General features: G+C 40.8%; 2 protein-coding genes across 3 annotated transcripts; one reads left to right on the forward strand and one right to left on the reverse strand.

The window, feature by feature from the left end:
* Positions 1 to 139: 139 nt before the first annotated feature.
* On the reverse strand, positions 140 to 11,878 carry smarcal1 (SWI/SNF related, matrix associated, actin dependent regulator of chromatin, subfamily a-like 1). 2 transcript variants are annotated; one of them, XM_079662481.1, is made up of 17 exons: positions 11,099 to 11,876; positions 10,668 to 11,007; positions 9,868 to 9,918; positions 9,475 to 9,735; positions 9,337 to 9,387; positions 9,051 to 9,234; positions 7,940 to 8,090; positions 6,510 to 6,671; positions 6,347 to 6,412; positions 5,417 to 5,557; positions 3,541 to 3,759; positions 2,534 to 2,604; positions 2,246 to 2,348; positions 1,877 to 2,059; positions 960 to 1,060; positions 652 to 748; positions 140 to 497 (listed from the first exon to the last, which is right to left on the reverse strand). In XM_079662481.1, the coding sequence occupies exons 1-17, from the start codon at positions 11,429 to 11,431 to the stop codon at positions 303 to 305; spliced, it is 2,709 nt and encodes a 902-aa protein (XP_079518607.1). In that variant the 5' UTR covers positions 11,432 to 11,876; the 3' UTR covers positions 140 to 302. The 2 variants fall into 2 exon arrangements, with proteins under 2 accessions (XP_079518607.1, XP_079518608.1); XM_079662482.1 differs by lacking the exon at positions 3,541 to 3,759 and having other exon boundaries at positions 11,099 to 11,878.
* A 1,415-nt stretch (positions 11,879 to 13,293) lies between these two features.
* Positions 13,294 to 23,481, forward strand: LOC307029417 (E3 ubiquitin-protein ligase MARCHF4-like). Its single transcript, XM_079665381.1, has 5 exons — positions 13,294 to 13,590; positions 13,934 to 14,635; positions 20,093 to 20,248; positions 21,245 to 21,437; positions 22,884 to 23,481. Exons 2-5 carry the CDS (start codon positions 14,219 to 14,221, stop codon positions 23,297 to 23,299), a joined length of 1,182 nt encoding a protein of 393 aa, XP_079521507.1. The 5' UTR covers positions 13,294 to 13,590; positions 13,934 to 14,218; the 3' UTR covers positions 23,300 to 23,481.
* Positions 23,482 to 27,748: the final 4,267 nt, after the last annotated feature.

Genomic DNA, 27,748 nt, shown 5'->3' on the forward strand with positions numbered 1-27,748 from the left:
GACATTGAACCGTCTGTATCCATTTTAACTTCTACGATGCAGGCTTGAATTTGTTCCCCGTTTAAAGCTTAATGGTGAGAAGGTCAGTCGAGAAAAAACGTACTCTTAAGAAATTAACTCTGTATGGATGTCGAGAATATCAAGTTAAAAGTTGTAACACATTTATTAATTTTTTCTCATTTGTCAAAAACATATATAAGTTTGTTCAGTTATTTTACATCTTTTACAAAAAGTATCTCTGAAAAGTCATGATAGGCTTAACACAAGTTGTTTAAAAAGTCCAATGAGGGGGAGTTTCAGAGTCATCTGCTGAAGTGGTCTTTGATGCTCCTCTTGCTGGGGTTCTGTCCGGCCACGCCGTGATGTTGAGCAGAACTGTTTTCAGGAGGGGGGGCGTCCCAGTCGTCTGCAGCCTCCAGTAAGAGGGCATCGTCCATGTCTTCTCCCGCAGTGAAAGACCTCTGGAACATCTCCATGATGCTCCTTTGGTTAGGGTCCTGAACAAATCCAAACTATCCGGTCACTAAATCCACTGACACCATTTTAATCTAGCTAGGTAAGCTCTGTTGTACTGAGTCGTAAATATGTTGATCCTATTTAAAAACCGTGAACAGGATTATACATTTTGTTTTATACGGATGCGGAGCTTACCTTAGAGTGGAAGCTGGTAACTACTGCTTTGTCAGAGAGGTTTGACTCAGACAATCCCACTTGCTCCAAGACATTCATTTTCTGCTGGATCAGTGGCCTGGACCAATAAAGATATACATTCTTATAAAAGAGCAGGAACAATAAATGCACTCCTTGTCACAATATGTGTGTCAGACAATCAACGCTGCCTTGAGCCCTTGCCCCCCCCCCCCCAATACAGTAGTGAAAGAATTATGAATATGTGAGGAAAAGGACTTAAACTCTAAATCAGTTTAATTGGGTCTCACTTCCCACTGATCGACACATACCACAGGTGATCATCAGCTGTTCCCTTGGCAACCAGGTAGTGAATGTTCACATTGCTGGTCTGTCCAATACGGTGCACCCTGTCCTCTGCCTGCACGAGAACCTGCAGGGGGGGGAAAGCAATTGCAATCTTATTATTACCAAATCTTTATTCAGGTTTAGGTTGACTACTGCTCTGCATACAGAACAAGTCAATAACATGCTGAGTCATTGTTCAGGGAAAAAGCTGCCAACAGCTGAAAATGAAAGATGTGGTTACTTATGCAGAGGTCAGGCTGAGTACAAGAATTATATCATTATGAATTGAGTTTTTTTTAATGGATTTGTCTTATCCTGCCCAATTTTAGAAAGCCCCATTGGACGGTACTGCCATTTGTTGTCACTGCAAACTGTTGGCATGAAAAGGGACTGGGACATTCCTATATTGGCTGGAAGAAAAGCCACGTAAATTCAGTTCATTTTGGATAACAGCAAAGTGTTCTATAATTCACTACCTAACGTTGCAGGTGATGCAGCATGTGTGCAGCCTTGATGTTTGCCACTGAAGGGCAAATAAACATCTAAACACACTGACAGATACAGACAGCCCATTATATTACACAGATGTAATGCTTAAACTGTTAGCAAAGTATTGCCAATTTATGGATCTAGAATAGACGGCAATGAATTGGCACCGAAGAATGCAGGTCTTGCTCCCTTAGGCTTTTTAGTTACTACATGTTTTGCTTTTTTCAACCACCACTATGTAAATCTTCTCTGTCTGTCATGTTTGGGAGATACTTCAAAAGCTAAGCTTCTGTTGATGGAAAGAAGACACAAAAATTGAGTTGAAAAGGAAAATACTACAAAGTCAAATGCAATCAAAATAAAATAGTCACATTGAGTGCACAGCATGTTGCAGTATTAACTTGTTGCTTACCCCCGGGTTCCAGAAAAGCTCAGCGAAGACCACCAGGTCAGCGGCGTGCAGCGTGAGGCCCATGTTGGCGGCCGTGATGGAGAGAACAGCCACGCAGGTCTCTGTGGAGCTCTGAAACCGATTACACAGCAGCTGCCGATCAGCAGAGGACGTGGAGCCGTCAATACGGATAAAACTCACATTCTATAGGAAGAGAAAGAAGAGATTAAAAGCAGACCAGCACAAATCAACAACAAGAATGAACAACCCTTGTGTATTAAAGCCATAGTAGTAGTATTACTAAGCTCAAATGTGCAACCCACTCTTGTTCCCCGCAGCTACTCTCTCTTTCATACTAAGCTTTTGTGCGTATCCAAACATCTGACTCACCTTTTTTCCCAGTTCGCTGCTGATATGATCCAGGACTAACCTATGATGGGCGAACACAAGAAACTTCTCCCTCCCACACTCCAGCATGTCTGTGATGTACTCCCTGGTGGTGACAGACACAACAAAAGTCAGTTTCATAGAAAGCAGTTAAATATTTAGTCCTCAAGTGAAAACTCTTTACGATATCTCCAAAACCAGCGCAATCACAATGGCCTGACAAAAGACTCATTTGACATTTGAATCTCAGTGCTGATTTGATTTAGTGACTGTTAGAGGGTCTGCTCTTACATAATGGCTTGCAGCTTGGCTTCAGCTGTGTGGTTATAAAAGACCAGGAGGGCGTCCTTCTCTTCCTTCTTCTGAAAAAAGAGATAAGAGCAGCACAAGATAAGAACTGACAGTAGATTCTGACTGATGATCTGATGAGACGGCCATTACTCTGAGGAGCAGTGTGATAATAAAGAATCACGCTAATCGACTCAGTGTCAAAATATTCCTAAAATAAGACTTTCTGGGGTATTCTGGGTCAGTTTGAAAAGCTCTCGTTTGAGTCCCGGCCTGAAAGGACTCTCAGTTAACCAATTCATGGAACTTTCTTGGGCTTAACCGTTTTGAAATGTTTTTTGGGCTATGATGACTTTTTAATCACAAAGATTACATTTCAAGTAGAACAAACCTTTTATTTGTTCTCTTATTACATTTCATCAACAGGTTTGGGTTTTGAATACTTTGGCATTTAAAAGTCCTCTGGTATAGATGAAGAATCCTCCCTTACTCTAAGTCCAACAGAGTCTTTCCTCGTCTTTGTTTCGAACATAATTCAGGGTTGTATTTCTGACAAACTGATGTATTTGTCAGGATTTTACGTATTTCTTTTTTTTGGAAGGTTTGATTGAAGATGTGAGAATTGTAATTTCCCTACATGATCTCTTACAAGGCACAATGAGTAGGATTTAAAAAACAAAACAGTTCATAGACTCAAACAAAATCCCTCTCTGTTGAAGATACTGTTTCTGAAGAGTGTGTCCTGCTTTTATTGTTCTCCGTTTCTATAAAAAATGTGGACACGGTGTGAAACATGGCAAATATAGAGAATAACCTTGATCCGAACAGAGAGAATCTGGAGTTGGTTTTCACACTCTGAGCGGGGAAGAGAGTTAAGTTTGAATGTTTAGTTTACAATCTGCAACCAGAAAGCCTACATTTTGACTTAAGGTTTGTGAACATTTCAAGAACTTTAAATGATGTGACTTGATGAGTTTTCTCAAGGACTACGAGAAACATTGTTAACTTACATTGCGCTGTTGAATGGCCAACTGGCTGGCAGCAGCTGACAGAGCAGCTTTTATGCGGCCGTTGACACCCTCTATTGTCACCGTGACAACCTTGCGTTGTTTAGCAGGAAGCTGCGAGAGGACTTCGCTTTTGAGCCGGCGTAACATCAAACACTCCTCCAGCAACAGCTTCAACTCTCCCAGGTTAGAGGAGCCCGAGTAGTCCCACCCCCAAGTCGACTGGGACAGAGAGGGAGAGAGGGGAGGACATGGATAACAGGATATATGATGGTGGAAGGAGGGGACGGAGATAAAAGATATGAGGAGAATTTGACAGAAGAACCTCAAGAGTATTTAGACAGAGTCCTGGAGTTTTCATGAAAGTCAAAGCAGAGATTAACTAGAAGTCACAGAAATAAAAGTCATATCTCCAGAGTCTCCATCGAGCTGCGAGAGCCATGTTGTGCCTCTTCATGGAGGAAGAACGGATATTTTCCAGAGCAGGGGAAATCTCCACAATCTACAAAATGAGTCATATGGACCAAATCAAAGGGTGTGATTGGCCTTTAATCATGTAGCGTGCTTCCTATTTCCACGAAATACAAATAATTAAGAAGATTAAGTGGCAAGGGAAGAGCAACAAAAGAGGAGTGGAGAAAAAATAAATCAGATCAGAGGAATCTGCTGACACCTAAAAAACAGTTTCAATATATTTACTGTTCACCAATTAACATTAAGTTTAAGTGAGTGCACTCATTTCATTTAAACAATCCTGCTCGTCTCATCACACCTGTTAGATTTCTCACCCCGCACTTAATAGACATCCCATCCTAGCAGCTACAGCCTCTACGTTTGAGTAAAGCAAATATTTACTAAACCCACACCTGAATAGGGATGGGTACCGAGCCCCGGTATTAAACAGGCCCGGGGCTGAATTATTAAAGACCGTGGTACCGTTAAGCTCCGACGTTATCGGTATTTGTATCGATACTGGAGACATGTAAAAAATATATGTCATGTATTATTGCTACATAAACATTATATTGCAGTTTTAGTTTCGCCAACTCTGTTCCTAATATGCAAAAAGATTGCAAAATGCGTCTTTTTAGTATTTTCGATCTTTCTAATCCTGTCGATGCGAGGGGGCGGGGCAGTTTACACACACACACGCAGCTGCTACATGCAGCAACACACACACACACGGAGGAGATGGCAGAGAGAACGCGCTCCGAGGTGTGGTTAAACTTTACCCATCTCGATGTGGACAATGCTCGTTACCAAAAGTGCAATAAGAGTTTAGCATGTAAGGGCGGTAACACGAGCCGTTTGTCTAAACATTTAGCAAAAGTGCACCACATTCAGACGGAGGAATGCACCGGGTTCGACTGTCTTTCTAGCAGCTCTTTAGCCCCCCCATCCACGAGGAACGTTTCCGCGTCAGGTGTTATGTATGCTAGCAGCAACACACAGAGTTAACTACATTATACAAACATGGGTTAATGATTAGAGGTAACAGAGTTATTTATTTTGTTAAAGTTTCAGCTATTCTGTTTACAGTTCTGTCATCACATTATTTAATACGATTTGTTAAAACATTGTTGTTTCTTTTGATGTGAAATATTATTTGTTTAATTTAAATAAAAAGCGATATTAGTTTTGTTCACAATTTGTTTAGTTAGTTTACCTTCTTTTTTCTCTCCAAAAGAACCGATAAAAGTACCGTTAAAAGACCGGTCGATAAGCGGTATCGATAAAAGTAGTAGTACCGTTAGAACCTTAAGGATACCCATCTCTACACCTGAAGCCTTATATGTTCTCTGAGATGTACCGGAATCACAGCTCAGCAGCAGTCAGCATCACAGTTGGACAGACAAAGATGTCTTAAGGCTTTAGCTACCTGTGCAGCAGCGCAGTAGCGCATGCCGAACTCATGGAAGCGAGGGAACAGTGTGGGTTTGACGGCCAGGATCTGTGTGTAGAGCTCAGAGGGTCTGGACATGGCGGGGGTGCCGGACAGAAGCATCACTCTCTTCGCTGCCTGAGGAAGAACAAACAACTCTGATCAGAGCACTGAGGAGGAAATCCAGCTGACAAGGTAAGAAATAAAACCCAAGCATGAGCCAGACGCAGCAATGTGTCTGCTCCAGCTGGTTTGTGGATCAATGTAACCAAGTGAAATAGATGATACGCCACATATGCAACGCAATGATTTATATCCTGTCATCCCTTGATAAAGGACAGGAATCTCATAAGGACCTGTGGCCGATGCATACATTTAAAAAAGGAAAATCTGGTATGTAGCAACTGGTTATTCAATATTTTTGGAAATGATGAAGTGTGTGGACGGCTTGAAGTTGAAATACTCAGGCCAAAAATAGATGAAGAGTAAAACTGACCATGTAAAATGTATTCTTCCTCATTGGTTTCAAAGTGTATTTATCTTGTGTGAAAAGGGATTTATTTCATTATAATAGTTTCAATATTGTGTTGTCAGTATTTGTAGCAAAGACAATGTTTACCCTGAGATAGATTGTGTGTTTTCCCTTTAAATATTGGTTTGGTTCCACTCCTTCTGACACGGCCGGCTCCAGCCTCTTTTGGTTCAGGCTAAAGAATAATAGTTATCTGACGTTAGAACATCCTGGATCTGGCTTCCCTGTAAATCGTGGTTTTGATTTGCGTGTTTAAAATAAATAAAACACATAATTATAACAAATCTGATTTGAGACTTAATGTTAAGAGGGCCTCTCTAGGTTTAACCGACCACATTTTCCCTCAGTTTTGAATCAAAAAGAGAATTCCAATAAAACAGAAAGACAATGCGCACCTTCAGCAGAGGCAAGGCTGCTTTACACCGAGCAGTCTTCATGTTCTTCAGAAAGTGACTCTCATCCTGCACAGAATGACAACATAAGATATTTTGTTTAAAACATACAGTCATTATTTTGCCATTCTTAAGGTGAGCCATTTCTAAACACTGCAAAGCTCACCATGATGAGAATATTGAAGGTGGTTGCTAGCTGCTGCTTGTCGATCCGGCTCAACAGGTCGTAGCTGACGATGTTGACCAAACCAGCGTGAAGATTTTCTTTGGCCTTCACCACCACGTTGATGCTGTCAGGACTCAGGGAGGGGAGCCAGCGTCTGAAGGCCTGCAGGCAGAGACACTCATGTCACAGCCGCAGTGAAACAACAGAATAACACAGAACTAGCTCTACTTTATCCCCTACCACTGGGAATTAGTCAGACTGTGACATTTGATATGAACACCATAGAAACATTCATAATCACGTTGTGACTGACAGCTGCTTTGAATGATACTAATCACCAATCATTCAAACTGATATCAAAGCCTTTCCAATTGAAAAATAACCAATTATGTCGTTAAGAAAAAATCCCCTTTGGCCCAAATCTTTCTGACAATTCATCGACTTCCTCTCCATGCGCCTGTCAACCTGGCTTACACTCACTAAGTTATAGCTCCCATGTTTTGCAGTAGATGTGGCCAAAGACTAACAGTGGAGATAAGAGCCAGACAGAGTAAATTCCCTTTAATGGGCCGGCTTCCGGTGACTAAACCCCCTCTGCGATTCCAACTCCTGATTGGGGGACTGTGTTTGATCCAAGATATCTATTTAGAGAGCAGACAGTCTTGTCTTGTCAATAGACAGAAGGCCAAGTAAAGCTCTGCTCAAAATGTGCCGCTAGTGGCAGGTTGGTAATGCTGCTCTGAGTTAAGCAGAGAATAGAAGCTATGATGAGAAACATACCAGAGAAAAGGGGACACATGAAATTAGGCAGACACCATTGAAACTATGGAAGGAAAACAGTGACAAAAAGACACTAACATTCAAGGAAGTGTTGGGACATTATAATGACCTTGTGGTCTTAGACCAGTCTGACTTTCTAATGTATTATATCAAATAAGGGGGAAATACCTAAAAGTCCATCTAACATACTATAGCTATATAGATATGGTACAAGCTATATTAGCAAAATCCAGGGAAGCAGACCTTTATGATTAATAATGGCCAAATGAATACGCTATTTAAGCATATCTTCTATAAATCAATTCCTTCACAATCCAAATCATCACCTGCAACTATGAGAGAAGAAAATGGATGCCAAGAATTCAATACTGCCATCTGCCCTACTGAAGATAAAGTACTTAACAGCGCCAAGCAGTCCTTGGGGAACAGTATGAACATTCCTAGAATGCAGATGATGAGATTTAAGCAGCGATACAATGTGTAAGGCAACACATTTGTCAAAGGAGGCCAGGAGAATATCATTAAGACGATAACTGCTGAATTAATTCAGACCGATAATGACACAATTACATTGAAACAAAGTGATAACCTCTGACACTTACTAAGCCTTTTTCTCTTTTAAAGCTCACTCTGCAGAATGTTTATTTTACCTCGGCCCAGGTGAATCGCACAGAGGAGGGAGCCACCACCAGCAGAGGCCACTCATTCCTGTAGTAAGCTGCTATACAGATGGCCTGCACCGTCTTCCCCAGGCCCATGTCATCCGCCAGGAGGAGGCGGCCTTGTTTAGACACTGCAAAACTACCGGCACACAAGGAAATGCTCAAATTAAAAGCTACAGCAGCACAGTGAGTGGAAGAAAAACTGATCCAGCCCATTATCTCATCTATAGAGAACCGCAGTGACGCGTCCTAAACACCAGGACAGTCAGTTCACATTTTTACCACTTGTGTTTCCTTCGAGAAAAAGCAATTCAATTTCTCCATAGGATTTTGGAAAATAGCTCGAAATAAGGTCTGTGTTTGACACAAATTTAAGAGACAGATCACGTGTTGTTCTACGACATTAAATCCATCAGCAGTGACCCCGCTGGTGATTTTTGAAGAGTTCACATGTCTGAAAAACGATGGTTGTTACCATGTGGCTGAATAGGACTACAGAAGCTGTCCAGGCCGTTTTATGTCATTACACCGAACACGTAAACACTCCTCTAAGTTTGTTTGCCCTGTTCTTCTTGAAAGCAAGTACCTGCCTCCTGCAAACTGTTCAAACCAACACTTCAACTTGTACAATTTAGAATCTGTAGGTTTGACTATGGATCTTAAGTTGGTGTGACGTTGCTGTAGTTCGTAGCATAACGTTAGCATTTTGCTTCTGGCGACTAGATTTATGATTCGAAAATTATAAAATGAGGGTAGACATGTGGATATTATCTGGCTGAACAAAACGTGAACCGCCACTTGAATGTGTGTCAATCACACACCTTATTTCCAGCTATTTTCCAAAATCCTATGGAGAAATTGCATTGGTTTTTGACGAAGCAACCGGAAGGAGTTTACTTCCGGGTTTTAGGACGCGTCACTGCGGTTCTCTATTATCATACTGTATCTGAAAAAAGTCAGAGGAATGGCATAGAAATATTGGCTTTTATCAAAAGATTGTCTTTGTATGCACAATACTGAGCCCATTTTAGATGAATAGCAATCTCTTGGTATTGATTTAATGCGAAAAGAGCACTGATTGCATTTCAAAGGCACCTACTTGACTCCTTCCCTCTGGAAGGGCATAAGGCTGCAGGTGAGCGAGGGTTCGACGCTGGAGAGGTCGGCCTCAGGGACGTCTAAAGACCTGGCTTCTGTCCCATCAAACCTGGCAGAGAAAGCCTGGACTATTGCCCTGGGCAGAGGCTCCACCTCCACTGCTGCTATCCCACTGAGGACATCCACTGGGTATGGAACACAGCACGGTCAGACAAGATGGCAAATGTACCAGAGACAGTAGGACCACAGAGGGAAAGAGGCTAAATAAAGCAAATGTTGACACTCACAGAGTCTCTTGTAGTCTGCAAGGGAAAAACTCCACTTTTTTGCCTTCAAGTCTGCCACACAACAACATAAATGACAAGTCAGTATCACACAAATTCACCATTATTCTATTATATTAAATGCATAGGTTCACTGTTTACCATAGCTCTTTGTTGGCATCTGTTTGCATGCCGCAATCACGTCCACATGGTAACCGATGTCGACCTCAAACTTTGTCGGGGACACCAGGACGCACTGGCCCTGCAGTGTGGCCCCAGGTTTCTGCCAGCCGTTACACAGCTTCAGCAGCGCCCCCAGTGCTGCCCCGTCACAGGCTGCGCTGGTGGCTGCCGCTACGTCCAACGCTTCCATTCCCTGCAGAGGCTGCAAACACGCAGAAGCCACGGCAGCAGCTTCCTCCACTGCAATACAGGGTAAAGAAAAGAGAGGGGATGTAGCAGCAGCCTGAAGAAAACCAATACTTTCATGCCTTTAATGTAGGCTAATGGGAAAATAAGGAGTGCATCAAATGATTATTTCCCTGATGTTCATACTTAGCACTCGATAGTCCTCCAGACTGAAGTTCCACATCTTTGTGGCTGGGTCTAATGCAGAAAATAAGACTTTATTATAAGACAGTGCAGACATTGAAATGAACATACCAAACCAGGCATATGGTACAAATAACTACATTTTGAAATGTGGTATTTTCATCTAGAAAACTGTTACTGGTTAGTATGAAAGATTTCAGGACGTGGTTTCTTTAGCAGAGGAAAGCTCTGAAACAATGGTCAGATTTATTTATATAGTGGTGAGTTCAGTCATTGGTTATTTTGCCTTGCAGGAGAGGTTGTGGTGATTGTGTGTTTAGATGGTGAATTGTGGCAGAAGAACTGGGTATTATTTGAAAATTGCAACACCTGCTGCTAACACAAAACATTAAGTCATCACTCAGGTTTGATACACAGACCTATTTGGTGCATAACGGTGCATAACTAACATCATCATCATCATCATCATCATACCGCTTTGTTTATTTCTGTATTAGCCATATGGAATATATAAATCAGCCTGAGAAAGTCTTACAAATAATTGGGCTTATGGTTGAGGGGAAATATGGCCATTTTCAAAATGCATGCCAGTATTTGTATGGTATAAGTCCAAAATACAAATAAACATGAACAACTCTCCAATTCAAAACTAGAGCGCTAACAATTTGATATGCAATTAAGTGTTAATTCTGCAGTTGCTTAATATAAAATACATTGGAAATAGACCCTTATTCCCCCTTTGCTCAGACCATATAGCTATCGTTGAACAGTCTGCCAGTGTATTTGCCCTGGCAGATACTTACCATAGTTCTTTGATGGGATGGATTTGAAAACGACAATCAGTTGGGCGTGGTAGCCCACTTCTACTCTGAAGCGGCCCTCTGTGTGAGCTACACATTTTCCTCTTACAGAGATGGCAGGCTTTTTTGCAGATACAGCATTGAAAGTTGATGAGAGGGAGGAAAGCGGTGCCACAGGACTCTGGCACGGTTTACTGGTTTGCTTGTAGAAAGGCACAACTGCACCATCAGAGCTGTTGGAGGTTAGGTTTGGTTTGGGGTGAGCCGGCTTTACACCAAAGCTTTGTCCAGTAGACAAGACAGGGCTTCTCACATGTTGAGGAAGTGGGTCAATGACTTGTATCTTCAAGGAAAGACAGTACACAGAGTTAGGAAATACTTTGTTATTTTTACTCTAAATAATAAGTGATTGAACATTACGGCACACATCTTACCTGTCTGGTAGATGCATAGTTAGTATTCTGGTGGATTTTGTTGCCAGAGGTAGATAATAGCTGTTGCTTTGAACCAGAGTCTTTTTTGAAGGGCGGAACAAACCGTTTAGGTGCAGAAGCTGAGCTCAGGGTTTCTATGTGAGGAGCAGTAGCAGGATCTGAGTCGAGTCGACGTTTGGAGGTCTGTACCTGCACTGAAGTACTGGTGGAGTCTGCCGGGGTCTGCTTATTGTCGCTGATAGTCTGTCCAAGTCTTTGTGCTCTTCTCTCCAAAGCTCTGCGTCTGTTTTCATCGATCTTTCGCTGCTGCTCTGTTGTCAGCTGATTAGACATGATGATGGTTTACTTAGCTGCAACTAACGTAAACACACTACTAACGAGGCTCTCAGAGTTAGTCAACACTTTTAATTACCTAGAAACACATGATCCATGCAATGAAAGGATTATCAATACAACTATATCCTAAAAGTTAGTCAACTTTAACCGCAGCCTCCTTTGCTAACGGGTACCAGATGACGTTGCTAGCGGCAGTCAAACTGAGCAACATAAGCTAGAAATATGTCAACAGCGGTTTAAGTGAGCACTTATTCGGATATCACATGACAAACAGTGCCATCTAAAGACTGCAAGGATTTAAAAGTGTCTAAGAACGACGCAGGGCGATACATTTGAAGCTAGTTGACATGTTGCTAAAAGTTAGCTGCTTCGAGAAGGGACTGCCGCGCAGGAAGTGACGTAGAAAAACAAGCGGGCACGTGGAGAAGGCGTCGGTTGCTTGGCAGTGTAGAGACTTCCAACAGAAGTATATCATATCAATATACCAGAGGGTTAGATCTTGTACTTGAGTCAGTGGAGAAGTACCAGAGTGTATGAATACTCTGGTTCAACTACAAGTCCTTCAATTAAAATGTGACTTAAGTAAAAGTAGAAAAGTATTGGCATCAAAATATGCTTAAAGTACCAAAATTAAAAGTAGCCTACTCATTATGCAGGTTGGCCCATTTCAGGTTCAGTTGAATCCAAATATTCATTGATTAAAGTGTTATCAAAGCTGATAAAGGTGCAGCTAATTCTACTTTGTATGCTGCAGGGTAGCTTGTGAATGTTACTCCATGTTTAACTCAAGTAATTTAAGTGTTGATTATAATCCAAATCTGCAAATTAACTTAGGTCCTATTAAATACATGTAGTGGAGATACACGAGTTACCTCTGAATTGTAGTGGAGTAGAAGTAAAAAATAGAAAAACAATGTAATACTTAACTCGAGTACAAGTACCTCAAAGCTGTATGAGTAGTGTTTGAGTAAATGTACTTTGTTACTTTACACCACTGATATCAACAATAGAAACATTTCAATCATCCAGGAAAGACACACAGCTGCACTAAACTGCTCCCGCTGTTTCTGTCTTTTCTATCAAGCATATCTGAATTGTGACCTTTTGTATTTCTCTATTCATCAAAAGGTCTCCAAAGTTAGCATAATCATTGGTGGTGAAAAATAATAAATATGTACTCAAGTATTTCACTCATGTACAATTTTTAGGTCCTTGTACTTGATTTTTAGTAGTCTATATACTTTAGTTAAGAAATATAAGATCATCAGCATTATAATATTCAACAATATATAAAGTAGGCCTAGTAAATTATCTTAATTTATAACATTTAAACCCTTCTTGCATGCATGACAAACAATAATCTGTTTTTCCATTTTAAGCCACTTTTAATCAAGCAAACGATCTAAATACTTTTTCCATCACTAGTTTAGTTTTTTAAGGCCATTGTTTAGTTTTTTTAATTGACGATAATGTGGAGAATAAATTGCTTTTCCTAATTTGAGTAGCCTGCCATTTCTCCCTTTGCAGATGTGATCCTTGTTTAGGTTTTAGCCACTTTAAACCTAATTGATATTTGTGCTGAGCAAAGTGACACTATTTAGCTGAGCTTTTATGAATAATTTGTGTTGGCCATGTGTTGCCTGATAATTGAGCTGTTTAATTAATAATTTCTGCTTTCTGTTTGCATGATGGAAGCTCTCCTACTTTGGGAATAAAACATGAACCTGACCTTTAACATAATGCATCCTTCTATAGTGATGAATGACTTGGCTAAAAGTAGTGATATACCATTTTCCTGTGCATTTGTCTCAGTTGTAATGAGTTGGCTGCTTGCATCACTGTGAGGAGGTGACGTGCGGCGTCTGGGAGCTGTCCCAGGAATCATGGTGCTGAGGCTGCAGCACCTTTTCAGCAGCCAATGATCACAGGACAATCCGGGGCAACGGATGCTTTCACCCGGGGCAGGACAGTCCTACAATGCTGTTGGATTTTAACGGAGGGATGTAAACCCATCGGCTTGTTCCTCGGACATGGAAATGCGACAATTGGGGATGTAAGCTCCGCGCAGACTTGCCAGCGACCTGCAGTCGGCAGGAGATCTATCAAAAAAATAAACTGTAAGCATTAAGGCTGTGGAAATCGGGATAGCTATCCAGGTAAGATATATTTCGCTTCGTGGCACGACATCGATTGATTTGAAAGGCTGAGAGCTCTGCTGATTAAGTGTGTGCATTTCGGTGTTGGAATATTTGAATTTACAGATTAATCGCTGCATTTTGTTAGTCAATATCATCCCATCGTACTACAAGGCATATGTGATACTTGCTTTGTGCACTCGTCGTGAATCTGGAGGGAAAAGCCTGTCGAAATAGTTTATGTTGTACAGAACAGACAGACCATTACAGCCATGAATGACAGTGGGCACTGAGTGAACGAGCCGTTGCCTTATTACTTGAATGCATATTCCTATCAATCTAACATTTGCCTTTCCTCTTTTAGCTGTGACATTTATTGAACTTAATGGCTTCAGACACTTGTTTGCATCGATGGGATTTCTTTGCCTTTTGGATGTACATTCTCGTGGGGAAACAATAACATATTTTCAATTAGAATAAATCAGCAAAGAGAACTGCAGACTTCTTTAAGCCCCAACACACGCTGGAAAACGCACCCCAACGACCCCATATGAGAAAGTGTTGGCTCATGACGGGGACATATCCAGTACATGCTGTCTTCTTCCAGCACCTCTGCATGGTGCTGTGAGTTTGTGGCCGGTTCAGCCTGATGCTGCGCAGCCAGGGCATGCTGAAGAGCCGCTGCTGCGTCCTGCTCGGTGACCTGAGGGTGCTCCTTCTCGGGCCACCGACACCTCTGCCTCCGCTGACCCCCATGAGCGTCCAAGGAACTGAAAGCCATCAAACAGGCGTCGCCATCCCCGACAATAACAATACGTTAACGAGGAGCCACCAGCCCGCCGGGGACCGGGTTACCCCCCCTGTAGCGGGAGCCCCCGGGCCGCCGGGCGGAGAGCGGTCGGGCTGGGTGGATGCTGCCGAGCTGTCGGTGGCCCTGCGCGGCTGCAGCAGCTCCTCCGATGACTGCTCAAAGGGCAAACTGGAGGAGCGGTTCTCCCTCACCAGCTACTCTGAGAGCGGCTTCAGGACCCCGCTGTGCAGGATCTGCTTCCAGGGACCAGAACAAGTAAGTCAAGGAAATACAAAGAAAATCGCATAACTGTGAGAAGTAGATATTTATGTCATGTAGTCTGATCAATGCATTAATTACACAGACCTTCTCACTAGAATCATAGGGAAATCAATCATGTTTAGTTAGATTGGAAACTCCCACTGTTGGGGAGCAAATCTGCTAACCAAGTGAGGGGATTTTTTATCATTTAGCCCCCAAAACATCCCTTTTACATACAGGCTTTCTATTACATGAGGTCTTTGAAGGGAGAATACCCACTCCCAGTGTCTTGGTTGATATGGAGAACCCTCAGCATCCCACTGGATCCTGCATGCAGCCCTTTGCATGGTTTAGAAAGACAGACAGCAGTAGGAAGATAATGAAAGATACTGTAGTGTCCCCATGGCTGACAAGTGTGGAGAATGCACAGGGATTCAGTAACAACTCATTATAGCAAACCAGTGTGAATTCCTAAAAAAAAAAAAATCGAATAACACTTCTCTCTCTGCTGCTCATATGAAAAACCAGAAAACTGGGGGAAATAATGTGCACAGTCCTTTAGGGCAATATTGATGATAATGTCACACTACATCAATCAAGAGAGGAAAATCTAAGAAGATGGCTTATGTGTGCCACAATAAATGATATGAAATGACATCAGAGAAGCAAGTACTTAGCAATTTGCACACACATTTGTTACACTGTTTGATAGAGCATTTGAGAACACATTGACAAATATGTCACATCTCACCAATTGGTAATGGATGTATGGAGGTTACAAAAAGTGTGAGGCAAGATAACAGGTGTAGAACATACATTTTTACCCTGCAACATGGTTTACTGTGTGTATGGTCATTGCACTGTGTATGTTAATCTCTCAAGGTTTTATCATCTAATTACTCCAACAGCAATTCTGTGTATCACTCCACCTCTAAGCACAGACTTTTTAATTATGACTGACATTGGGTATATTGTGAGATTGCAAGACAAGGCCTCCTCCATGTTTTTTTGCAAGAACTTCAGATAGTCAGCACACTCTGCAGTGCATGCAAAGCACCTCCTTCTAAATTTGCAGTGTTTCCCATGGCCTCCTCAAACTCATCTCATCGATGTTTGCCGGAGACATTACAGTCAATAGCACTTGATTTCATGCCATCTTATCATTATGCAAGTTCTTACCCATCAACGGCCTTCCTTTTCCTGCCTTGTCTGCTGTTGCTTTGGGTGAAGTCCAGATATAGATCTGCTGAGGTGTAAATGGGAACAAGGAGAATGAGGATCCATCTGAAAAGAGAGATGAGTGGACTTTCTGTGTGTCACTGTGGTATCCAGGCAGTGGGGACATTAGTTATCCTCCGTTCTCCTTTAGCCTCCAGCATGTCACATATACCGAGGCAGCCAGTATCTGATCTGACAATGCACCTCTAAAACACTTCCATCCCCAAGGCTGAAATATACTCAAGACAGAGTAGAGAAGGGATCGGGAGGCATTGCTTTCCTCAAGCACCCCACTAGAAAGGGGCCTTGAGTGTCTGACAGAGACAACCAATGACAAATTATTGTACTGTGATTTACTATGACACCAAACAAAGTAATAACTTTGTGTAATCGAAATTCTGTCAGCTTTTTTTGTAGTTGTTTTCTTTGAGGTTCCTTTTGTGATTCATAACCAAACTCCTGCTGTTTTTAGGATGGCCACTGAAAGGCATTGGTCACTGTAATCATTGCTGTTGGCCATGGAGCTATTCCTTCAGAAGTCTGCAAGCAAAATAAAGTGGATATCTTCCAGAGTTTTTTAAAGTCCCTGTTTGGGTTATTATCCCTTCCTGACAATTTAGGAGACACTCGAAACACAAATACAGATTTGTATAAAATATGACTGTTTGTTTCCCTTCATCTCCTACTTTAGATTAACTAAGCAAAGGAACATTTCAGGGCTGATTACAGAGACCAATAACACATTTAGTGTATATTATGGACAGGAGAGTTTTGTATTAATACAATCCTTCAAGTCAGACTTCTTCTGTTGGAGTTAAATAACATTCCCACAAGTATAATAAACAGCTTAGCCAATGTCACAAAGTCATACATCTTTTAGCTCAATACCTCAGGTTATTCATGTATTTTTCATACACACCTAACCTGAGACATTTCAATTAATTATCACTTCGATGTAGCTAAAGGTCAGCGAGGAGCTTTACAGTAGGCTTTGGCTTGTTTGCTTTATTCAAGCTTGTGCTTTCAGACAAGATCTTGGCCTCGTTCTTCAAAGAGTTAGATCTTTTTTTGCTAGAGCTTTAGATCACACAGATTTTCAAGAAAGGGTCATGTAGTTCACAGACATATAAAAAGGATATGTAAAAAGTATTATAAAAAAAAGCTTCTGGAATATATTTTTATGTAAGGGATCCTTCCCTGAGTTGTCATGCACTATTATGTTGAAGTGCCCTTTAGGGCCAGAGCTTCACTGTCCCATCCTTATTTGAACTGCTTGTTGATAATATGCGAGTCCCATGCTGCTTCGAGAAAAGGTTGTCTTTCCCTCGTAAATCACAACACAGATAATGCACTTGCAGTGAGTCTGTCGGAGGCACAATGGGAAGCCTCGAGGGGTCAAGTTAGCATCATTCCTTCTATATGGCCCCACAGAGCCGAGACATTACGCTGTCTGCGCTCCATCATCTGCACATAGAACGGCTCCTCTGGAATGGAAAATAAACAAGTTACACAAGCACAGGACATGTGTTGGCCTTACTGAAGTCTACAGACAGGAGCTGAACATCCATAAACTTAAATCATAAACCATGTTTCTTTATGAAATTACTTCTAAATATCCATTAGCTGTCACTGTAATGGTTCCCATAAATGAAGCAATGACTGGAACATCCTCCAGCTTGTTTTATGACGGGCATTAACAGGTAAATAAATGTGAAATGATATGACCTTTAATATTATTTTTCACCGACTCTTTTCCCTCAGACTTGTTGAAAATGATCATGATGCTAATATGAAGCTGTTTTTCAATGACTGCATTATTGCATTAATGCTTGTGGCCTGAATGTCATTGCCTATTGTTTAAATTGCTTTTGTTCAGTTTCTGTGGGAGCTATTAAACAGCAATAGCCTATTGTCTGCAGTTAATATAGTTCCCTTGCATTGAAGGTAGACCCTTAGGAGACATGAATAGCCACCTCTAATTTAGTTTAATGTCGTTATATACATTGCGAGTGAATCCAATTTTATAAAGAGAAAATTAAGCGTCCTAAGCTGTTTTTAGGATTCTGCAGCCCAGAGAATCTTTTCAATACATTGTTGATCTGCTGTGTTCCTTGAACCATTGCGGTTTGGTCAACAAGTGACATTTAGATATCACTTTATGTATGTGTGGGCTGTAATGCCACATCTGTTATCATTCTCTCTCTCTCTCTGTCTCTCAGCCTCAGTTGTACTGGACTGATCTGGGTTCAGCTCTTGGCTGCAATGAGGCCAGTCTCAGTGAGCGCTCTGAGTCTCACTAGACACGGCAGAAGTGTTCTGGTGCTCCTGCCAATACACTCCCACCCTGACCATCTGTAGATGGGCCTTTTCTGCTCTAAGTCCCTGCTCTCCCCTCCCTTCTCCTGGACCAGGGTGCTGCTCCGTCTCTCAGAGATGCCGTGGAGAAATAATTTAACTCTCTGCGTTTTGCATTTCTTCCCAAAATCTCTATGCCATGTTCATGGTGCTCAGGGACAGGGGATATTTAAAATGGAATGAACTATACCTTGGTTTGGAAAATGGAATGCCTTAGCTTAGAGGGGTGGGGAGCTTTCTTGCAGCAGAGGAGGTCGGCCAATTTATTTTTTCATTCAGGCTTTTTATTCATACCCATTAAGATTAAAACATCTATTAAAGACAACCCTGATTAGAGTTGTATAGATCCAAGTTTCTTTAAATGCAGGTCATGTCCTAAAAAGGGCGGCAGGCTTAATATACATCATTTGGGCCATCATCTATATCCAATATGACAAGACGTATTTTAATGAGTTTAGGGCCCAGAGCAAGAGATTATAAATCTCATTTGTTCCTCAGGCTGAATGGCGCACGACTGGTTGGTTAGGCGGAGCACATATTGCTGTAAAGTGAAAACCTTTTGATGCCAAATTAAGTGAATTATCTTTCATTACTTTAGCTGATAGGTTTCTGACTGTTTTAAAACTTGTCAAGCCCCACTGGATAAACTGAAAACACGTGTAGGTCAAGATATAGATAGGGCTTCTAAATCTCAGCACATTCCCCTGACAGTAATGCTTCATTAAATATTCACACGGTTCCATAGTTCAAGAGCTGACCGCTGAGATCCTCTTCATGAGTAAATTGATGTTTCTGCCCTGCTCAAATGCTTTACTAAACAGATCTCCTCTCCAACAGCTTTTGAGTGCTAGTGTGAAAGTCTGGTTTTCTTTCAGCTACTTAAAATACCTCTGGCCACTGAGGCCTAAAGGCTAACCACACTATACAAGCATACTGTCAGTGAAACAACCCTATGTTTCTGTCACCAGGCAGACTTGAAATGTCCTCAATTATATTTTGACTGACCTCAGAAAATACATTTCAAGATTATTAACATAAGAATAAGCATATTATCTTTCCCAATACATCTACATTTTGTTTGAATTGCTCTGATATATAAATGGATGACACAAGATGTTACCTTTTCCTTTTAATAAAGATCAGGGGCAGGTAGAAAAGGAATGCACAAAATGTGTGTGTTTTCCTATGTTTGGTCTGTGTGGAGTTACCATATTTACAACTGCAAAATAATATGTATATGTGACAGCTAGTGTACATTCATCGCAGCTTTGTTGTGGTTTGCTCTTTGATAAAAGCTTCAGTGACTAATCTTCCACTTCAAGTGTGAAAATCAAGCATTATGCCTGTCAACTTGGTGTGAGGCAAAGCTTTCATTTCACACCTGAAATCTGCTGTATTATGACTGTGCATAGCTGTGTAGCCTCTATGTGTGTGTGCACTTGCATGCTTATCTAACTGTCGAGCTCTCAAAAAATCAATAAGCAGGCACAAAGAACTGCATAATAAATATGTATATGTGTGTATAGTGTAACCTGCAGTATATTGCATGTTAAAGGGAGTATACAAGATGAGAAAACAAAGGATTATCAGCAGGTAAATGATTGCTACACAGAGGCGTTTTCTGAATCATAAGTCACTGCTCCGGCTGCTCCTAATGGCCGAATGCAATATTATGTGGCTGAAAATGTTTGTTTTTGGCAGCATTTCATTGAAACATCTATTCTCCTGCTTGAAAAATCCAACCCAGTATATCAGCATACGCATCATTGCAGCATGTTTCACCTGCAGCAGCAGCGATTATCCGAACGCGACGGACTGTCAATGTTTGTGTTGAAATGATCTGAATATTGGAGAACCTTCGTCCTGCGGTTGCTGGTATTGATGACCTCTCTCCCACAGGGGGAGCTCCTGAGCCCCTGCCGGTGCAGCGGGTCAGTGCGCTGCACCCACCACCCCTGCCTCATCAAGTGGATCAGCGAGAGAGGATCCTGGGCCTGTGAGCTCTGCTACTACAAATATCAGGTCATTGCCATCAGCACCAAAAACCCACTACAGGTGAGCTGTTTTTGTAAAGAGCAGTAATGTGGACATTTCGAGCAAAAGAGCTGATTGAAAAGCAGTGATTTTACCCCTTTGTGAAATGACTAACTAGTTGGCAATCATGACAAAGGTATAGTATGGTTTTAGAAAAAAGGTGTTTAGAAAGTCAAGATAATGAGGGGCAACTATAAAAAAGCTTAAGTAAAAAACTGAAAAACTCTTAGAACTAAAATGTCTGTTACACAATTGTCTGTGTTTATCATCATGGGAGTTGATAGCAAGAATGTTCTCTGCTGGGACTCATTTGGATGCCTTTTTGTTATTTTACATCAAAATGTACTTGAGACAAATCACCATTTTTTTAGGAATCACGCTATAGTCTGATCACAAACCGAGGAATTCCACTGAAGATGAAAGTTTTTGGAATTCAAAAAGGCTTTCCCTTCTGATATCCAGAACAGAAAGATTTCATAAGCGACTTTCCTCTCAGTTTTAGAATTTCCTGATAGGTTGAGTAGAAATTAGTTTTGAAAGGTTTTTTTTCCGGCATCACTGAAATGTGAAAAAATACTTTTTGATATGTGCTTCATATTCAGCTGTATCGTTCTCTGAATGTTTTTTATGTCAACAAATCTGCAAATGCTTAACTAAATGACAGGTACAAATAATGTGAATGTTTTGCAAACACATATTATGCACAACTGTATTTTCCCTCCCTCAGCAGCATTTAGGAGTTTAATGATTATCAGCCTGATAAACATATATATTGATTTTATTTTAATCATAGCTTTCTATTATGTCAACAGATTTCACATCACTGTATAAGTTTAGTTGAAAGCAATAATCTTAATTTTAAATAGGTTCAACTTAATATTATTGCTTTCACCTAACCTAATACAGTGATGTGAAATCTGTTGACATAACACATTTAATTAAAGTCAATGCTTCAGTGTGAAAGAGAAGTGAGAATTAAAGTAAGAGAGCCCTACTGTGGTCTGTGTGTTCCTGCAGTGGCAGGCCATCTCCCTGACGGTGATAGAGAAGGTGCAGATAGCAGCGGCCATCTTGGGCTCCCTGTTCCTGATGGCCAGTATCTCCTGGCTGGTGTGGTCCTCCTTCAGCCCGTCAGCCCGCTGGCAGAGACAAGACCTGCTGTTCCAGATCTGCTACGGCATGTACGGCTTCATGGACATCGTCTGCATCGGTGAGGTGCTAGATCATTACATTGACTTGTTTAATGACATTTCTCTTCCTCTTGGAATTAACCAGGGCATTAGACTGAGAATGATATTGTGTGTTTCCAGTCTGGTGCATTATTTATTCAAAGCAAACATAACAAAGGTCAAAGATTTACCTTCCAGTCAATAAATATGCCTGTCGGCTGTGACATGTGCAGTTTATATATATATATAAATATGAAAGTGTGGAGTCTTATGTATGTATTACCGACGTAATTGTTTGTCCAGCGTTATTAATATTGTTGTACTATCTAACAAATCACAGTTATAATATTAGTCATAGCTTTCTTTAATTAAACATTTATTAAACATTGAGCATTCAGTTGTTGCAGCAGAGTTCATGGCATATATTTATGTATATAAATGTGTCTCACTGTATAATACAAACTGTAACGGCAAATGTAGGCAAACTCGCTGCGCTGATGTAAAACAACAGGAGAAAAGTGGATCAAATATATTTTTATATTTCTTCTGTGGGTGTCCAAAATCTGACTTGTATAGCGTCCTCCTCGTGCCGCTGCAGCTGTTTTGGACGGCTGTGTGATGGCCCGTCACATTAGGAAACTTTAAATGCCACTGCAGCAGACAGCTGGATAAGAGGAAGAGTGGATTGATTGTCTCCGGTTTGGTGGCGAGGAGTAATTAACTCGGCACTTTACAGAGATTAACTTCTCACCTGGCAGACTGAAAGATCTGACTTTCACTTATCCACAAAAACAAACTGGGACTGGAATGGATCAATAATCTCGATAAAATAAAAGAGGCATGGAATTATTCAGCATCCGTTTTAAGCAGATTGCTGCGGCAGTGAGCCATAGGACAATATTGTACCATAGCTGTAATAAGAAAACAATGAAATGCATTAGCTGTATGAGGATGCCGCTCTGTATACCTGCTGTAGGGATGATGAATGGTACGGACGGTAATAAGCTCAAATGTTAAGCAGGCTACAAAACATCCCATTCTTACAGTATTTCTCTCTGCATGACTTGAAAATGAAGTATTTGCAGTACAGAAAATGAGGTCTAAGCACCTCGTTACAAATTGATTTCAATTTTCCAGATACCGAGTTCAATGAACATTAATCAATAAGCAATTTTAAAATGTGATAAGATGTTATCGAACATTCCCAGAGAACAGATGCATCACTTTTGCTAACCTTAATCTAAAAGTATTGAGTATTAATGTGTCATAAATTGTGCCACGTCTACAATTTTTCCAAGAAATAAAGATATTATCTCAGGATTATGGTGCCATACTGTAAAGATACGTTGCTTTGTTGTCTGCTAATCCCTCAGCTAATACTTCCTGCAGCCTTTAGCACCCACTGCAGAGATATATATCAATTTGAGGTGTCATTAAGACGGCTGCCAGGCAGTGACATTGTCTAATTGATACTCTGATCTCCGCAGCGTTAATCGTCCACGAGGGACCTTCTGTGTTTCGAATCTTCCACCGCTGGCAGGCTGTGAACCAGCAGTGGAAAGTCCTGAACTATATCAAGTCTATGGACAATGAGGACCTGAAGAAAGCTGTGGATAGAACTGTGTCTCAGCCCAGCCCAGGCTACCAAACTGGGGTTGGAGTGTCCACCTCCACCTCCTCGCTGATGGTGGTAGCCTCCACAGCCGATGGCTCCATTTCTACCACCGCGGTGACGCCTGCAGGAGGACAGGGAGCACATCTGGATCCCAACAGCAGCGCAGTGCCAGACCAACACGGTCCCTACAACATCCTCCATCTCCTCAGCAACCTCAGGCAGCCGGAGCCCCGCAGCCAGCCCAGCAACAGCACAAGAGAGCTGGTCATGAGAGTCACCACAGTCTGAGGAGCCAAGAGAGGCCTTATCTCGAACGGAGGGGAAAGATTTATGACCCAGCTGACAGTTGAAAAAAAAAATGTCTTATCTTAACTGCACTGGATTAATAACATGTTCTTGATTGTCTCAAAATGCATCTCTGATGTCCTTACATGGATTGAATAAAAGTCGAAGTTGTTTGATTTGCAGAATTGGTTGGAAACTCTTTATTTTGGATAGTTAGGGTCAAGAATGTTTGCTGAAATGCGTATTGATATTTATTCCTGATCCTCTGAAACAATATACAGAGTCAATAATAAAGGTCCCTTTATTAAATTCAGTTGATTGAGAAGTTTTCAAACGCATCTCCAGCTCTGTTTCATGAATAAAGACTTGGAAACTGTAGTTCAAGAGGTTAGATTTTCTTCCCCAATGTGTTTGCATTACAATTATTCTTAGCTAGAAAGATATCCTAATAGGTTATGAGAAAAAACATTTTGGATATTCATATAAGTGTAATATAAGTGGATCTGAATTAGCATAAAGCATTGCAATTTTTAACTTAGCGTGTTATATTATAAGAAAGTTATAAACTAAGTCTTAATTTCTCTGCATGGGTAATTGATAAACTGCGACGTGTATGTTATGTTCAGACGCACTGCATACATCGTGTCCAGGTTGAATATCTGCTGTTTGTCAAAAGCATCATAGAGGGCACAAATTGGAACTGGGAAAAAGTGTATAAGAAAACTTTTTTCAGATTTTCGTTCTAAATGATAGGCAATATATAGAGACTTGAATCAATACAACAATGATGCACTGTTTTGTACTGAGTCCAAGATTTATTGTTCATGCAATTTCCTTTCCAAAAACCATTATGTGATTTTGTTGCATTCACTCTTTTCTTCTTTTTGTGCCACCTTTTCTCAAATTGGCCGTTTTTAAAGTAATTCTAACAATTCAGCAATTTACTATCCTCCATATACCAATACAGAAAAGCTACACAAAACAAATCCCCACGTAAAACATGTGGCAGCTCCAAAGCAGTGGTTACACTTTTCGTCCATTAGGCACACATTCATGTTCACACCGGTTCACACTCGACTCACAAAGCCAGTGATTTCCTCCTCTCTCTCAGATTCAGATATGCTCTTTGATATTTCTCCACAGCTCTTTTTTCATGTCCATGAGAGATCAGTTGTGTCCCAAGAGACTCTAGATATCTAAAGCATGTTGTAGGAGGGAGGAAACACGCTCATAGTGGGATGGAGATTGGGGCAGGTGGCTTTTTTCATTTCACCCTTGTTTTCCACAACTTCGACACACTGTGATGCTACGTTGGGAAGACACTGTTCATAACTGTATAGTTTATCATTTGCAGTCTCCGAAAAAGAAAAAGACATTTGATGCTAATATTATCCATTACAAGCAAAAAGCCCAAAGCTGATCATAGTGTGAAACCATTTTCCGGAGCTCTGCCTCGGATGCCTTTGAGCCTTTTCCAACATGAATTACTTTATTTACGCTTAAAAATGCATGTAGCTAATAGAGGATGTCATGCAATTTATTTCTATTTCTAAAGGATTATGCAATGCAACAGTTCACTGTATCTTGTTTTTCTTATTATAACACGATTTACTTGTTTAAAAAGGGACATTTTTGTAGTGTTAACGTTTTGTTTTTTTAACTATTGCACCACCTTCTGTTTAGCCTTTTGTATTTAATCTACACAATCTCAATGTTAACTGGTGGATGTGCTATTTTGCTTCTCTGCTGTGTCTCATTATAATCAAATGCCAGTATCTGCAGAGAACCAGGTAGCACCGTGATATTCTGCTGAATTATTTAAGCCATGAAGTGTTGATATCAATGGGTGGGAGCTGATGTATAGAAGCAACTTGCAAAGAGCTGGGAGGTTGCAGAGAGTTCATCATCAAGCTGCTTGCCTCAGTTCTCTTCACACCTTGTCTCTTTGAACTGGGTTCACGTAGCTTTGATAAATCTCACAAAACAAACACATTTCATATAGTAATGTATCTAATGTATGTGTTATCTATGTAATCTCTTTCAGGATTGATATAAAAACATCTTAAGTAATTGTATTTTTTAATTGTGCTCAGCTGCACAAGAAGAGATCTATTTCATGCTTTGGAAGTAACATACTGCATGTTGAACTTTTGAATATGAACACACCTTATTTTCAAATTAGAGTTATCTTTGTTTTCTGTTAAACATACACCAACTTCTTCAAGGTGTGCTTTCCATTTCCATTTACAGTTTTCTGGGTTTATTTAATCGATGGATAACCTCAAGACTCTGTTCCCATTATAAAAACATGATCAAATGTTGTTCATGAAACCCAATCATTACATGCTACTTGTTAGACGCTTTTATCCAAAGCGACTTACATACTCAATACTGTGGACAATCCCCACAGGAGCAATTTGGGGTGAAGTGTCTCAGCGACACAACGACAGGCTGACTGCAGTGGGGTTTGAACCTGTGCTGCCCTGATCCAAACACCAACGCACAATTCCACTGCACCACAGCCTCCCAATCAAATGTTAACTTATTTAAAACTCGTATAATCTCTGCTAAAGCAAGTAATTGAGGCACTTTCCAAAGCCTGAATGTGTGAAATTCATTCGGAGACATTTCAGACACAGTTTCTTTCTCCTGGTGGGTTAATAACAAAACCATTGTACGCATTGCTTTCATCTGCAGAAAATTGACCCAAAAAGGGCTTTCTGCAGACTATATACAACAGTGAACCTTTGAAGCTGGGTAAATTGCATACAGCTAAATATGCTATTTATGCAGGTCATCTGAAGACTGAATCAGACAGGCTGGAAGCATTGCATTCATTTCCTGTGCCTTCTCATACCTCTGAAGAAAAGGAACATTTCTGAAGTGCTGTTGAGTTGAGATGAAATTATGGTATAAGCAATGACAAGGCTGGAGAGGCAGCCTAAACACGTAGGGTCAGATTCTTCTTCTTTTAAAAGCAGACCTAGCCTATTTGTCCTTTTTATATACACACTAACTTATTAGATTCAGAGGCGGCTAAAGCCTGAGGCAAAATCTTTTGATTGAATTATCCTAAAAAGAAAAACAACATGGTCAAATCAGAGGTTCCAGATAACTAATCAGCATTTCTTAGACGAGGGAGGAAACACACACACACAAAAACTCCAAACAGGAAGTTCACGGACATTCACACCCTAAACCTTCTTGACCACTGAGCCTCTGCATGCATTCAGTTTCCATTCCCTTTACTATATATTCATTACTGTATCTTCCGCCAGCATTAAAAATACTTATACAAGCAAGAAACAATTGAAAAGATAAAAAAACATCCTTGTCCAGAAAAGATCATCAGTAATATATAAATCATTCTTAGCAATAGGTTTTTGTAGTTTGTGTTCTCCCCCCGGTGGCTCATTGTTGAACTGCTCATGAGGACTTATAAAAGTCTGCTTTGTATTCACACTGGAGTGGCGAAATTTGGGATGTGGGCAGAGATTTAAGGTCAAGAGGCATGGGTTAATACACTTTTAACATTGCTATATATATTCTGATGTACAGTTGCTATAATGCATTTAAAAGTAAAGAAGGAGAACAATGTCTTGTGTCTGTGAACATAGAGCAGATCTCCCTGCTCATTAAATAATGTAACTTTTCTGTGTTGAACCATGATGATACACAGCTTAGTCATCTCTACTCTTTTAAAGTAACTAAATACATGTACTCTTGTAATTCCCCCCACACAAATTCACAAAGAAAAATTAAGGACACAAATGATTAACTCAGTGTCCTAATGGTACACCCTTTGCTTTTGAGATTTGAGTATGTGATTATGTTATGCAATATGATTCACTGTTAAGGAATAATCCAACCAAAAAGGTTGCTCCACCTCCATGAGCTGTAATACTGTAGTTGTGATTGAATATACTGTATAAATACATAATAATAATCAAAAATTAAAACATGCATTGTTGTGCTAAGCAATAATGTTCTTCTGTCATAGAATAATTTGTTATATTGTATCAGCATAAACAGTTAAGGGTGTAAAAGATGAATTGGGTAAGACACCGTGTGCCCTAGTTTATGGAGGTTATTATAATCATTGCTTCTCACGCTGCACAGCTGCTCTACCTGTAAGAGTTCATCTGCATGCAGCAGGCATTTCAAAAGAGTGTTGCCCAGCTGGAAAAATCTCAGATCGACCTGCCTCTCTCTTACTCGTTCACTTGCTCACTCAGCATCTCTTTGGAAATGCACCCCCACCTACCCCCACACACACACACACACACACACACACACACACACACACACACACACACACACACACACACACACACACACACACACACACACACACACACACACACACACACACACACACACACACACACATACACATACACATACACATACACACACACACACACACACACACACACACACCGCGTTTTTCCC

Source organism: Notothenia rossii (assembly GCF_949606895.1).
Source record: "Notothenia rossii genome assembly, chromosome: 2".
NCBI classification, from domain to species: Eukaryota; Metazoa; Chordata; class Actinopteri; order Perciformes; family Nototheniidae; genus Notothenia; species Notothenia rossii.